General features: G+C 38.6%; 1 protein-coding gene across 3 annotated transcripts in view; it reads right to left on the bottom strand.

Annotated features, from left to right (window-relative positions):
* Positions 1–3,557: 3,557 nt before the first annotated feature.
* LOC307160263 (uncharacterized protein) overlaps positions 3,558–15,417 on the bottom strand; it is a 46,371-nt gene continuing 34,511 nt past the window's right edge. The window contains exons 12-16 of one of the 3 annotated variants that reach the window (XM_079874219.1): positions 14,396–14,497; positions 11,682–11,847; positions 11,498–11,609; positions 6,427–6,528; positions 3,558–4,174 (exon numbers count right to left, since the gene is read on the bottom strand). In XM_079874219.1, the coding sequence (XP_079730345.1) occupies positions 4,026–4,174; positions 6,427–6,528; positions 11,498–11,609; positions 11,682–11,847; positions 14,396–14,497 (631 nt within the window). In that variant the 3' untranslated portion in view covers positions 3,558–4,025. Of the gene's footprint in view, positions 4,175–6,426; positions 6,529–11,497; positions 11,610–11,681; positions 11,848–14,395; positions 14,498–15,417 lie in introns of those variants that run through there. The other 2 variants (XM_079874220.1, XM_079874221.1) reach the window with 2 other exon arrangements.

Below are 15,417 nucleotides of genomic sequence, written 5' to 3'. Positions count from 1 at the left end.
GTTTGTGTCTTGGCCACATAATTATTATAGAGTTTTGTTTTATCGATTCCTTTTGAATGAAACATCTTCACAGTAACAAATATGTTAAAATTGATAAAAAAAAAAAAAAACTCAGTGACAAATAAAATACAGCATGGGATAATTAGTCATTTGAATATGCAATCATCCATTTTTGACTGCATAACATATACACACTAGTGAGTTTTTGACAGAAGGACAGATTTTTCTTGCGTGGTGTGACTGTGACCCCAAACAAGTTTACCAGAGGCCTGTATGAAGAGGATTGTTCTTCACAGATGTCATATTCCCATTCATTTCAAGGTCACGCAGCATTAGGCCACATCATGAGTGCAATGTCTTGCTTTTATTGGTTAAATCTGTAAATTTAGAATTACTGCCATTATAAGTAAAATTACATATAAATGACCAAGCTGATTTTTTTTTTTTTTTTTTTTTTTTTTACAATATTTACAACTGGAAATATTCAACAAAGAAGACTTTGAACAGTCACTAAGACTATCTGAAATTGTCCCTTATACTGTACCAGCAGTTCTCAACTGGTTTGGCCATGGGACCCACATTTCCCCATGGACATTAAGCCAAGACCCAATCATTTATTCATTTATTTTCAGGAATTTGACCTAATATATATGGTATTATCACGATATTGAAATAAGCGTTTTCAAACAATAACAAGTTTTATATATTTTTCTTAAAACAAAAAGAACTCTAAATTCTATTTAAATCCAATAAAGCAATACACACAAAAACTGCATAAAGTGATTCAAGTTATAAAGAACAAGAGGTAACACTTTAGAATAAGGTAAAGTCAGTTAATGCATTAACCAACATTAACAATGAGCAAAAGCTACATACCATAGTTATTCTTTGTTAACATTAGTTTAAAAAACAACAACAACTGATGTAATTTCAACAACCATGAATGTAACATGTTTAGGAAACTATTTGTAAATCATACAGCAAAATTAAAAGGCTTAATTTGGATATTTATTGCAAAAATATTCAGATTATTTTATGCTCCTTATTTATGAAATGCCCTTTTTATACCTAACAGCTGCTGTTATTTCCAAGTGTGACTCAAGATGTACATTTATGCAACTTTCCATTACATATACTCTACTGTTCAAAAGTTTGGGGTCGTGTGTGTGTGAGAAAGCCTGTGCTGTGAGTGAGCCACAAAGGTAAGTTTGCGTGCAGATTAGGCAAATTTGCGCCTATTAGACAGCCTAGTTACCTCATCGTTTTTTGTTCTGCTTCACTTATAGCTCTTAAACCTTTAAAATGGAGTTTAAGAAGATGTATGTAACCACAGTTGCACTTTGAAATTAAATTTTGGTATGTTTTAGCTTACCTCAAGGGCATCCAAGATGTAGGTGTCTTTTTTTCCGCAGTAGTTTCAATTTTGATAGTTTTAGGTCAAACCGTTCTTGTCTGTCAGTCGTATAATGCAGGTCTGTGGTCACTGTCTCAAAGAGCATCCACAGAGTCCAAATTAAACAATTCCCCATCGTAAGTACACATTGATGGCCTAAGACACGAAACGAGTGGTTTGTGTGAGAAAACGAACAGTATTTATATCGTTTTTACGTCCAAGTGATCTGCACACGTCACACACCAGGAAGCGCGCGCGCCCTCAGATCACCTGTGCTGCGTTCCAGTCCACTGTTAGACACGCACTTGCGAACTTCCCTAAGCACTCACTCACATTCCCCTCGGGGGAATCCCTGCCGCCATTTTGAAGTGCGTTCCACTTCGTGAAGTGGACGAGGGAAGTTTATATGGACAGACCCTCGTTCCCTCAATTTTGACCGAGGGAGCGAGTCTGCTTCAAATGTACACTTCAGGCACCTATATGTCCCACAATGCAGTACGATTGTGACGTCACCACATATCTCGTCTAATCACCACCACACAGACAACTCTATGATATATTAATTATAATTTTTTTTTAATTTAAAACAACCCAAACACACCTATAAACATTTGGATGCTGCATTAAACAAATTCTTAAAGGGAAAAAAATGTAAATAATAAATCAACTCCACAGCTGATTCCAAGTGATCAAGGGCTTAGGACGTTCCAGTTCAGACCATTGCAGTTTCCGCCAGTAGTGGGCACTCGCAATGACGTACATCCGAGTGAACGAGACGAAGGGAAGTTAGCAAGTGAAGGGCATGACAATTTTGGACTGGAACGCAGCATTGGACGTGGTTGTGTCGATTGCAAGTGACGTCACAGGCAGAGGAAGCGCTGGTGTCTGAGAGTGCAGGTCTGAGAGTGCAAGTGCAAGTCTGCAGCCAGACTCTATTGACTTTTTTTTTCTCAGAATAGTGAGTTTTTTGAGAGGGGGACACTAGGACCTGGGGAAGAATTGTGTGAGACAGAACAAACTATTTGTAGCCTACATTCTCATATAAATCGTCTGAATTAGTTTAAGCACAAGCCGAATTAATTTGTAAATGTTCATAAATTCATTCTTGGGTAAACTTTCACGACAGTATAGGCATGATTTTTTTTGCGAACAATTTACATGCATTTGTTCTTCTCGTTTTTTTTGAGAGACAAGGTCCGTTGAACCGCCTCACAGCTTTGTCTTCTTTAGCGTCTGTGTCTAATTCTGGGCTTTAAGGTTGCACGATCCAGTTTGGTACAGAAAACCCATCAACAATGAAAACAAATGTTTATTTATGCTTGAATATATGTGTCCCATAGCCTCAGAGGGTGCTGCTAGAAATTTTGGGCCCTATGAAAGAATATGAGGTTGGGACACATTCCCCTACCGCACACATTCCAAAAGTGCGGGCCCTTAGAATCGCCATAACTTTCTCCCCCTTAGCGGCACCCCTGCACAAGGCCTCTTAAACAAGGCTCTATAGTCTATGAGGGCTCACTGGCAGTCCTGTTACTACTGGGCCCTGTGAATATAAAGGCCTCCAAATTTCGTAGAACCATTGTCTGCTCCATCCTGTTTCAAATTATATTTAATTTAACCACTCTTTAAGCTTCTTTCTTTGTGTGATTAAGAATAAGTACTATTTGTCAGAATCAGAAAGCGATTTATTGCCATTGTTTGCAGACACAAGGAATTTGGGCTGGGTTTCCCGAAACCTTCTTAACGCTACATTGTTCTTAAGATAGTCTACTGTATACATTAAAGCTTAAACTATAGGCTACCTTATTTAATACAAGTTTCCCGAAACGTTCTTGGTTAAGTATAGGCTTCCTTCTGTAAGACAAACTGCTATATAAGGTTGGTCTGGACCACTCCTAGATACCTTATGTGTGTTTGTGCATGTATATATATATATATATATATATATATATATATATATATATATATATATATATATATATATATATATATATATATATATAATGCACATGTGTGTTTCTGAGTGTGTGATCTGCACGTGAAAAATGTATTGTGACACTGTGTACTTTTGTACCTTTTACCTCAAGGTCATCAAATGATTAGTTCCAAACAAAACTTAAAACAACTGCATTGTAATTCAACACAAGACCTCAATTATGTTTCTGATTAATGTTTAATGAATTGCATTTTTTTATATACATGTGTGCAATAATTCACTGCATATAGAAACATGCTTTCAACACTGGTGCAACAGTGGGACAGCTTATCACCATAAACTGCTTAAACTGACTGACAGAAGCGCTGGTTTGTTACGTTTCAAGAGGTAGATCAGTGCTGAAACAGACGTCTATTCCAGATACTTCAAACTGGTTTGAACTGACTGAAAGCACTGGGTCTGATTCAGATCAACACTGCGAGATGGTTAAGAATGGGAAAGCGAGTTACTAATCACATGGGACAACCAACGATATTTTATGTATTTGATATAACTTGATGCAATGCTTAAAAAGGTTTATTAAATCTTATTTAGATTGACGTTACAGATGAACACTCTGTACACGAACAGAGCTTGTGTCTCGCCCTGCTGTAAACATTTCACTCAAACAATGGAGCGGCTCCTATTGGAGGAGCTCTACAGTGATGTCACCGGCTCATCTTCTGATTGGTTGAGGTCTTTGCTGCGCTCTGTGGCGGTGTCATGGAATGAGGACTGGAGCGGGACGTCCTGCGACAGGCAGTCCATGGAGGACAGGGGCTGATCCCTCACTGAGATACTGGAAGCTGTGATAGTGGAGGGCAGAGGTGAAAGGTTAAAGATCACTCAACTGCTTCAGGTACAACAAAGTTGTAAACCGGCAAACGTGTAATGTATCTGTCAGACACTGATATATATATAAATTAAATGTACTTTTGTGCAGTAAAGTCACCACCATGACACTAGAATGTTTATATTAGAAATGACATTAAAGCACATGTTAGTTTAGTTGACCATAAATGCTTGTCAGTTCATTCAGCAGTAACTTTAACCATATTTCAAGATGTAGATGTAATTTTTAAATGACATATAAAGACGTACTTAAGTCATCTAAAGTTTAGATAATTGCATGTAATATAAATGTAAACTGTAATACAATTTTATATTGGAATAGACATGCAGTTAATGAACAGTGTGCATTAACTTTAATGCAGTTAGCATTAAAGCAGTGAACACCTCACTCCCCAGTCTGGTTGAACGTGTCGTTTTCGTTGAAGTCCCTCTTTCCGAAATGTGCTGTGAAACGGCTGGAAGAGTGTGTTGTGATTGGCAGAGCTTAGTGTGTGTTCGGGAAATGTCCCGCCCCTCCATAACCGCAAGCTCTCCTCAGATGTAAATATTAACAATGGTGTCAATTTCAAACCATTTCAAGCCCGATTCAGACCCTGACAATGTTAACGAACAAGAATATCGTGCAGAACGGATTTCAAGCAATGACTTTCTGAGTACGGATTTCACAGGGTGTTTCAGAGTGGTCTGTTTTTTTGCATTTTTCTGATAGATATGATATTATCCACCATTTAATCATATTTTTTGGAAAATGTTCTCATGCCAACGACTGGAGCAATCACAAAATCGATCACAAAATCATGGATAATTTTCCTAATGCCGGGGACACTTAACAACTAACTGAAACATTCTAAGACTGAACTGAACACACTTACAGACTGTTTCCAATGACTGGAGCAGATTCTGAACACCGACTGTGAACGCAACTAGTTGTCTCTGACTCATCGCGTTTGGGCATTATCAGTCGTAAGTATCAAATTACATTCATAATCGGCCTTACAGTTGTTAAGTGTGTCCCCTGCTTAAGGGGTGGTGAACAGTCTAACAAAAGCAAGAGCTTACAAAAGCTAAAGTAAACACTACATCAATACTGTAATGTTAGCAAAGATATTGAATAAAACTAGAATAACACAAGACGCGTCACTCGTATTGTTTTGAATGGGAGAAAGTGCAACGCTCAATATGGCGAATAAGTCCTGCCTTCTAAATAAGAGCCAATCGGACATTGGTAAAGTTATCGTGTCACTGCAGCTGCTGTTAGAAGCTCCGGTTCCAACAGAAACAATCAGACGCGCTTCCACTGTGCATGTGCATTAGGTTGATCCAGCCTGAAAAATGTTGTTTTCTGTCATGATTCGAGCGTTTAGAAACAAAATTTATGAGACAGTTGTTGTCAGGTTTCATAGGTGATTTAAGGTATGAAATTTAATCGTAAGCTTGGCGAACAGTTTTGGAGAATTTGATATTTCCCCATTCAAAAAGATAGGAGCTGAACTTGCATGCCCAAGATGGGTCTTCAAAGATGGCCGCCGAGTGAAATGACTTGTGTTAAAGGGACTTTGATGTTCATTTCACATTTCACTCGGCGGCCATCTTTGAGACCCCTCTTGGGCATGCAAGTTAAAATGTATTTGATGTTAGTTAACAGGCTAGCAGAGGCAAAGCTTTGCCCATCGTTTACATCATAGCTATTATAGCAACTACATAAAACGTATAATTGGAACTGTAAATAGAAAACACAACTACAAATAATAATACAAGTTGTGATCCATAAACAACAGATTGTCCGGACAAAATGGGAACGGCTACTTCTTTCAGGAGAGGCTTTTGTGCGAATAGCCTGCACTGTACTCTCTACTGGAAGCTTTTCTCCTTAAAACGTTCAGCGCACAGTTAAAAAGACATTTTAACCTCTTTAAGTTCGTCAGCCTTAAGACAAACTTTTACCAGGGTGAAAAAAACAGTGACTCTTCAGCTTCCCTAGCACAGCTTAGCCAGGCCTCGCCAACTTTTTTGCGTATTCCGTGGGCGGAGATTATTATAAAAGTGGATTCTGTTAAATAAAATATCTCCCCTTTGGAGTGGACTTTGAGCTTTGTAACCTTGTAGATCTTTTTTATGCTCAAACAGCAACATTACACACTAACTAAAGTTGAAAAAGTGGAAAAGCTCAACAGGACCCCTTTAAAGCCGGCTCCTCATAACACACCTGAGTGGCTGCGCTGAGTCTTGGCACTTCCACGGCCAGTATCCACTACACTGGACCTCTGGGACTGCGAGCGGCTCTCCTTGTCTTTGCTCTTCCAGTTTCCTGCAACACCATCAACGATCCACATGTCAGGCATGAGGGCAGTGACAGAAACACTGACTTTTATCAGTCAGCTTTGTTCCTGAAGTCAGTCAGCTGTATTTCGAAATCTATTAAATCTATTAATAGATCTATTAATTCATTCAGAAATACATTACAAATGCAATTCATACATGCAATGACTAAGATACACCTATTTTACGATGATCATGTTTCAAATTTCTAAATTAAAATTGATTTTAATATTTTCTTTTCTCTTGAACAAACCCAGCAGGTTCCAGATGAATCACATTACAAACTTACATCCAATCAGAAAAAAATAAAAGACTTGTGCCCGGTTTCACAGGCAAGGCTTAAAGGGATTAGTTCACCCAAAAATAAAAATTCTGCCATCATTTACTCACCATCATGTCGTTCCAAACCCGTAAGACTTTCATTCATCTTCTGATTACAAATTAAGATCTTTTTGATGAAGTCTGAGAGCTTTCTCCTCCATTGACAGTCTATGCAACTAACACTTTGATGCTTCAAAAAGTTCATAAAGAGATCGTAAAACTAATCCATATGAATTGAGCGGTTTAGTCCAAATTTTCTGAAGAGACTATCGCTTTAAATGCTTGAAAAGATTTACTTTAGGCTTTTATTCGCAAGTTGCTCATCAACTCCCACATCAGTTGTGCTAAACGGAAGCTCAAGCATGTTCACTTGCCGTGTGAAAACCAATGAGGTTTGATACTTGGCTTGACAAACACCACTGACCATTTCACACATGCTGCTGCTGGGACTCGGGAGCCGCCCAGAAAAAAACAGTCTGACTTTGTTTACCATTGACTAATTTGACGTCTCCGTTAGTTCAGGCATGGATAAGATATACACACAGCACAGGCCATAACCTTGTGAGCCTCAACTTGGGCAGAGACAGGGTATTTAAAGTTCAAAGGTCAAGAACAGCACCTCAGTGTTACCAGCCCTTCAACACCGTTAGCCTTGTAACTAAAATAGCTTGTGCAATGTTCATTTACAGCCAACTTAAACAGCTTCGTTCTTCACTGCTGTGCGTGTGTTTTAAAGGGGTCCTATTATATCCTTTTACGAAGTCTTGATTTTGTTTTTGGGGTGTACTAGAATGTTTTCATGCTTGATTGTTCAAAAACACATTATTTTTCACATATTTTACATGATTACAGCTCCTCTCTCCCCAGTCTGGTTGAACGTGTCCTTTTCGTTGAAGTCCCTCCTTCCTACATATGAAATGTGCTGTGATTGGTTAGCTGGAACAGTGTGTGTTGTGATTCGCAGAGCTTAGCGTGAGTTCAGGAATTGTCCCGCCCCTCCATAACCGCGAGCTCTACTCAGATGCAAATATTAACGATGGCATCAATTTCAAACCCGATTCAGACCCTGACAATGTTAACGAACAAGAAGATCATGCAGAACGGATTTCAAGCAAGGACTTTCCGAGTACGGATTTCACAGGGTGTTTCAGAGTAGTATGTTTTTTTGTATTTTTCTTATAGATATGATATTATCCACCATTTAATCATATTTTTTGGAAAATGTTCTCATGCCAACGAATGGAGCAATCACAAAATCGATCACAAAATCATGGATAATTTTCCTAATGCCGGGGACACTTAACGACTGAACGGATGTGCAGAACGGATTTCAAGCACTGACTTTGCAAGCTCAGATTTCACAGGGCGTTTCAGATTGGTCTTTTTTTTTTTCTTATAGAAATAAATGAGGTTCATTCTTGTGTTACGCAGCACATCTGTTCGCTGATGTATGTTTAAATGTGAATAAAAGTCTAAATTAAATCTGTACATCAAATAAAGCGATCAAGTCTCTTCAGAAAATTTGAACTAAGCCACTCAATTCATATGGATTAGTTATGGTTTTTAACTTTTCGAAGTGTCAAAGTTGTAGTTGCGTAGCGGTCAATGGAGGAACAGAAATCTCTCAGATTTTATTAAAAAGATCTTCATTTGTGTTCTGAAGATGAAAGAAAGTCTTACGCGTTTGGAACAACACAAGGGTGAGTAATTAATGACAGAATTTTCATTTTTGGGTGAACTAACCCTTTAAATCTAGTCGCAGACTAAACTGAATGTTTGAGCTGTTTTAACTGAAAGCAACTGGCACTGGCATATCTTAAAGGGTAACTCTCGCCAAAATGCAACCTAGGGTCTTTTTGTTAATCTACCCAAGGCAAACTTTCGTTTAAACGCATAATTTGAATGGAAACGCCACTTTTAAGTTTGACCGTAGTTTCGTTTTTGGTCAAATTGCCTTTTGAATTGCCTTGCTTGGGGCACGACTATGATAGCATCAAAAATCACTATTTTTAAAACACTAAGAAGGCTCGACACAACATGAAACTTTGCTCGCAGTATCACCAGGGGCTCTACACATGAACTCGAGCATTGAGAACATTGTTTGTGTACACAGAGTTTACTAAAAAGAAAGATTTTGAACAACTCACTGTAGCCGTTGTTGTTTCCGTCCGCCGGCATTTTGACAGTCAAAAATAGTCGATCTCTGAATGCAACGTAACAGGGAGGAGAGTAAAGATGGAAAGCTCGTAAAGCTTAGTTCCATACAAATTCACGGATAATTTGTTGTTTTGTCGTTAGTGAAAATCAATATTGACCTTGTATTTGAAAAAGGATCCTCATATAAGAAGCAATACTAAAATTCAGAGACAGATCATTCACATTCGGAGGTCGACTATTTTTGACTGTCAAAATGCCGGCGGACGGAAACGACAACAGCTACGGTGAGTTGTTTAAAATCTTTCTTTTTAGTAAACTCTGTGTACACAAACAATGTTCTCAATGCTCGAGTTCATGTGTAGAGCCCCTGGTGATACTTCGAGCAAAGTTTCATGTTGTGTCGAGCCTTCTTAGTGTTTTAAAAATAGCGATTTTTGATGCGATCATAGAAGTGCCCCTAGCACTCCCTTTCAAAAGGCAATTTGACCGAAAACGAAACTACGGTCAAACTTTAAAGTGGAGTTTCCATTCTAATTATGCTTTTACATGAAAGTTGGCCTCGGGTAGATTAACAAAAAGACCCTAGGTTGCATTTTGGCCAGAGTTACCCTTTAAAATATGTCCGTGCCATTGTTTTGTCTCAAGATGCACACCAGTAATGTTTTTTTCTTCTAAGGCACATTTATAAAAGCTACTTAAATGTCCTAATTTAACTAAGGCCTAATCCTGGCTTATTCTAAGCCCTGTTTGTTAAACCAGGCCTTGAGGTATAAGAATCTTTTATGAGGAAATGAAATGCTTATTACTGATAATCATGTAATTGAATCAGAAACAACGGTACAATGGTCTGTCTTAGAAGGTTATGATTGTTCCTCTATGAATCTTCAAGAAAAAGACTTCTGCTTTGTTGGGAAACAGACTTCTGACCTTAAAAACTGGACTCATCTTCTCATAAATCATCTCTTTACTGCGTGACATGGACAAGCTGCCAAACTTTTGCTCGGTCAAGCATGACATGGCTCATCTGCCAAGCAGGTGTCTTTCGGATGACTTTCAACCATCTTTCCTTGATTCAGTGACACAATGAAGAGCAACGATCTGAGGCTAATTTTCCTCCAGGTCTGTTGTCACTTCCCAATGGTTTCTCATTGCAGCTCTGCAGTTTAGCAAGGAAACATAAAACCCCTTCCCCCATACAAATCCAGTCCCAAGCCCTATTGCCCTCCTTTTACCCTTTCACCTCAATTCTGAATAAAATTACAACGCAACCAACTACTCTAAATCAAAGTTTCCGCAATCTTCTGTATATTTCTGTCTGATCCCGGGGTGCTCTTCTTCTCCCCCGCAGTCTAGACAGTCTTCCATTGCAAGACGAGAATAAAGTGGGCCAAGCGTACAGATGGGTTCATGTTAAAGGGATAGTTCACCCAAAAATGAAAATTCTGTCATCATTTACTCACCCTCAAGTTGTTTCAAACCTGTAAGAATTTCTTTTTTCTGCTGAACACAAAATAAGATATTTTGAAAAATGTCTGTAACCAAACAGTTGATGGACCCCATTGACTTCCATAGTAGGAAAAAAAATACTATGGAAGTCAATGGGGTCCATCAACTGTTTGGTTAAAATAAGATATTTTGAAAAATGTCTGTAACCAAACAGTTGATGGACCCCATTGACTTCCATAGTAGGAAAAAAAATACTATGGAAGTCAATGGGGTCCATCAACTGTTTGGTTAAAATAAGATATTTTGAAAAATGTCTGTAACCAAACAGTTGATGGACCCCATTGACTTCCATAGTAGGAAAAAAAATACTATGGAAGTCAATGGGGTCCATCAACTGTTTGGTTACAGACATTTTTCAAAATATCTTATTTTGTGTTCAGCAGAAAAAAGAAATTCTTACAGGTTTGAAACAACTTGAGGGTGAGTAAATGATGACAGAATTTTCATTTTTTGGGTGAACTATCCCTTTAAGATGTGTTACGTAACAAGTCGTGAGGTGCAGCATGATCAGGGCCCCCGTATTGAGTCTGCACATTGTCCCGAACACAACAGAAGCTTCTACCATCAATGAACAGTTTCCAACACAAGAATCAATCATTCATGTGCTCAACTGTTCTCATGTCAGTTCCAGATCTAGAAAGCTGGCATAAATGGCCATGGCGATGGGGAAAGAATGAGATAGACCGTACATAGATTTGTATAAAGTAATAAACTTTAAACTTTACAAAACAAAGTGTTACCCTTTTTGTTTGTAGATTTTTGTAGCTGTAGTTTGCCTTTTTGCCTAATAATTTGGCAGTTCAAAACCGTCACCAAATGTAGTGTTGTCTTTACCCCGATAATATATTCCTTATATTTTGATGGTTTAATCAAACTTGAAGGGTCATTAAAAGCAAATATAGTGTAAATATCCCCTCTGGCCACTAGTGTATGTTAAGGCTAGATGTTGCTGTGATTTTGACATGTGATCTTGCCTTCTCGAGGAGAGATGGTGGGTAATCTTGTCTCGGAGAGCCTCACTGCTCTGCTGTTCATTCGGCCCTTATAGACCTGTCCGTTCAAACCCATGATGTTCGCTTCTTCAGCCTATAGGAACAGAGCTCACAGTTCATACATACACACAGTTCAGAATGATTGTGTGAGCGTCACATCTCAGACCTGTGTGGGTAGTCCAGAGGACATGGGCTGACTCTCCTCGTCACTCTGGATCAGATGTGTGATGTGCTGAATGCGGGTGTAGCGGCGGCTGGGATAGGTGAGGGTGTGACTGCCCCCGCAGCTACGGGCCAAGTAACTGTAATCCGCCATTTCTGGGATCCTCTCACTGAATACAACATTCAACTCTTAGACTATGTCACACTGTCAGTCCAAATCTGATTAATTGCATATCCGATCTGAATTATTGACTGTCTACACTGTGTATCACAGCATATCAGATCTGATTTGCTCACGCCACAAGCACTGTGCACGGATTCTAGGTTACGTGTAAAAAATAAATAAAAAAAAATAAAAAATTATATATATATAATTTGGGCTTAATGAAGCAAAGGCAGAAATGTAGGAGGCTGACATGTGCAGCTTTACTCCGTGCTGCCGTCTCTGCTGAAATAGATTTACAGAAATGTGATTTGAATAGGATATCAAACCACATAAATCTAATTCAGTCATGAAACTCTAGAGGGCGCCGTCTGATCGGTCCTTTACATGCAATCTGCAAGCGATCACATCATTACAGCATGACACAAGCTGATTGGCCTCTGCTGATCCTGCAGCCAATGAGATTACTTGCTCAACATTCAAATATTCAGGTTCAGTGTTTGTACTGTAGTTCTTCTGAACCCCTCCACCTCCCCATACTTGCTCTGCAGTAGCAGCATGGATATCAGATCTAGTCCTCCAAGACCAAATACACGAACATCTCCATGTTCATCAAGATGCTAAAACTATTTTGAGAGTTGTCATGACTGAAATAAATGTAGCTTGAAACGTAAAAATTTGTAAAAATCATATTTCATTCGATTTTTTTTGTCATTCACACTTGCTAAAAATATGATAATTCCAGTCAGATATGCACAAAATCAGATTTGAACTGACAGTATGAACAAGGCTTTAAAGATAAAGATTCTGAAAAGGGGTTTTCGCAGCAATGCCATAAAAGAACCATTTTAAATCCCACAAAGAATCTTTTAGTGAACCATTCTTAAAAAATAAATAAAAATAAATTCTTACGAGTAAAGAACATTTGAATTATCTAAAGAATCTTTTTCCACTTTAACGACTCTTCTGTGCAATGGAAGGATTCCATGGCTGTTAAAGGTTCTTCATGGAACCATAGATGCCAATAAAGAACCCTTATTTGTAAGAGTGAAGATACACAGAACATGTACCAGAGTAACTACAGGAGTTTTTTACACAAGATACATTTTCTGAAAAAAGATACAGTAGCAGCACCCAGTCTGTAAACTGACGTCTACATACGGAACCTTGTCTCTATGTGTCATGAGTCTAACTCACTGCTTGCTCAGGGTCTGGCTGCTCCTCTTTCCTGGGCCCGGGGTGGTCCAGAAGCGGGTCAGAGAAAGTTCTGGCAAACCCTACCTAACCCAGCTTGGGTGTCATTGATGTAGGAAACTGACTGGGCTCTTGATATATCTGCCTGCACATTAAAACATGTCTGCGCTCATCCTCTCTCAAAACAAGCTGTTCTAAAGTTATCCTGGTTAATACCTGGTTTCAGGCTGAGACAAATAAACAGCCAGAGTTCTCATTGTACTTATAAAGACTTCATCAGTAATCGCAACTGCTCATGTGGCCAGTATTTCAATGCTTAATTTCAATTTTATTTTACACTGCTTGCGCTATCTGTGCGACTAAATCTGTGATCAAAATGCAGACTGATGATATCCAGCAGTATTTTTAATGTTGATCATATTATACGAACAAGAATGCAGTGTTTCCTGAATATCCACATGATTTCAAATGTGACATTGATTTTATATAACAGTTCAACAAACAATTTAAAACAGTATTGTCATTAGGCTTATTGCTCTATTTTGCAACGAAAGCCATAGCAGAACTGCAGCACACAGCGGTGATTCGTGAACGAATCTGTGGCTTTGAACGAATCGAGATATTCAATGACCCGTTCATAAATATAGCAACTTGCTTCGTTACTGAATGAATGACTCCATGACTCACTCATAAAGACAGTGACTTACCGCCACCTACTCGCGATTTTAATTTAATATTTAAAAGTATCACTTCGTTTTTTACCGTTATTGCATATTTATTGAACATGGTTTAATTTAAAGCATTATTTATTTTATAAAGGTACTTATAAAGGTAAAAAATTAACTGGAAAAATCGATTAAAGGGGGCAAATATTGTCCCTTAATGGGTAGGTCACTCTAAAAACCACTGAAGCACTGAACTTAGGAAAAGGGGTATGTAGAATTGCACAAGTGCTACTGCTATAGAGTGCAATGTCAATACAGCCTGTTACCTTCATTTAAATTTCTCATAAGCTTAATTGAGTTGGCCTAGAGATAAAAATTATAATGAATTTTTTTTGTCTAAAGATTACATAATGTATTTCGGTAACTGCAGTTTGACTAAAAGTTGACAAAAATGCAATGACTTTTCGTCAACTAAAACTAGACTAAAACTATGAAAGACAAAATGACTAAAATGTGACGAAGACCAATAAGCATTTTCGTCTGAAGATGAAGACTAAGACTAAATCAAAAATGGCTGCCAAAATTAACACTGGTTCATGCCAGGTTTAGTGTGTGGAATCTGCAGAAAACAGTGAGGTTGAGTCCCTCTTGTGGACAGGCAGTGGTAAATGTGTGTGTGTGTTTGAGTGGTCTCACCTCCTGCAGTGCTGGCGCATCTGCTCCAGCTCGTACACAGAGTAGGGCCGGCTGGACCTGTGAGAGGGCAGTCCCGGGGCCAAGGGCAGGGTGGACATGAGCCTGCAAACATTCACAGACACAAAGCAAAGACATCTTCTTGAGAATATGACAAGCAGAAACTTCTTAAATATCTATTTAAAATAACAAGTGACAAGGTCTTAGAAAAGTAAATACTGAATCTCAATCCCAATATTGATTTGAAAAATGTCATGTGATGCAACCATAAAGTAACATCTTGAATATACTTAAGTATTTTCACCATCTTAATTACTGTAAAAAAATATTAAACACACAGACATATTAAGTCTTAATCATGATAATCATTCAGTCTATCATTGGGTTACTTCACTTGACATTGTCAGAGTTCTGTCACTTCGGTCTGTTTATTCTTGGTGGGGTGTCAGAGCTCTGACACTGCTTGTGTCTTGTCTTGTTGTGAGCGAACATGTGCCCTTCTGTTTAGGTGTGTTTTGTCTGTTTGGTGCAAGCACATGGCTTCCTGCATGTTTCCCTGTGCCATGTGCTCGGCTGTTTATTGTGTAGCCACACCCATCTTGTTTTCTAGTTATTGGTTAGTTTTTCCCAAATGCTCTCCCTCGTTAGCTTCTGATTTTATCATTTGTCCCACCTGCTCTCCTTTGTTACCTTCCTGGGCTGGATTGTCATTGTTGGCCATGGTATGTCTTTGTATGTTGCCAAATCCAAGTCAAGTCAAGTCTTTCACCCTAAGGGTAGTTTTTGTTGTGTTTGTTTATTTACTTGTATTATTTAATAAAGAAATTAAACCATGACCATACAGTGACAGAACAATCCAGCCACAAAGGAAGACTTAGTAGAGATGGGTATCTTCCTCTTCCCATCTCCCAGTTCTAAGGGCATGGAGGATGATGCTGCAAATATGGGGACTCAGTGGAGAAGAGGCTCACACCATCTACCAACCTTCACTGCCTGCAACCCCATACACCAGCGCGTGTTCCAGG

The sequence above is a fragment of the Squalius cephalus genome (genome assembly GCF_949319135.1).
Source record: "Squalius cephalus genome assembly, chromosome: 1".
NCBI lineage: Eukaryota > Metazoa > Chordata > Actinopteri > Cypriniformes > Leuciscidae > Squalius > Squalius cephalus.
The sequence above is the reverse complement of the archived record's forward strand: the minus strand, read 5'-3'. Positions and strand labels throughout refer to the sequence as shown.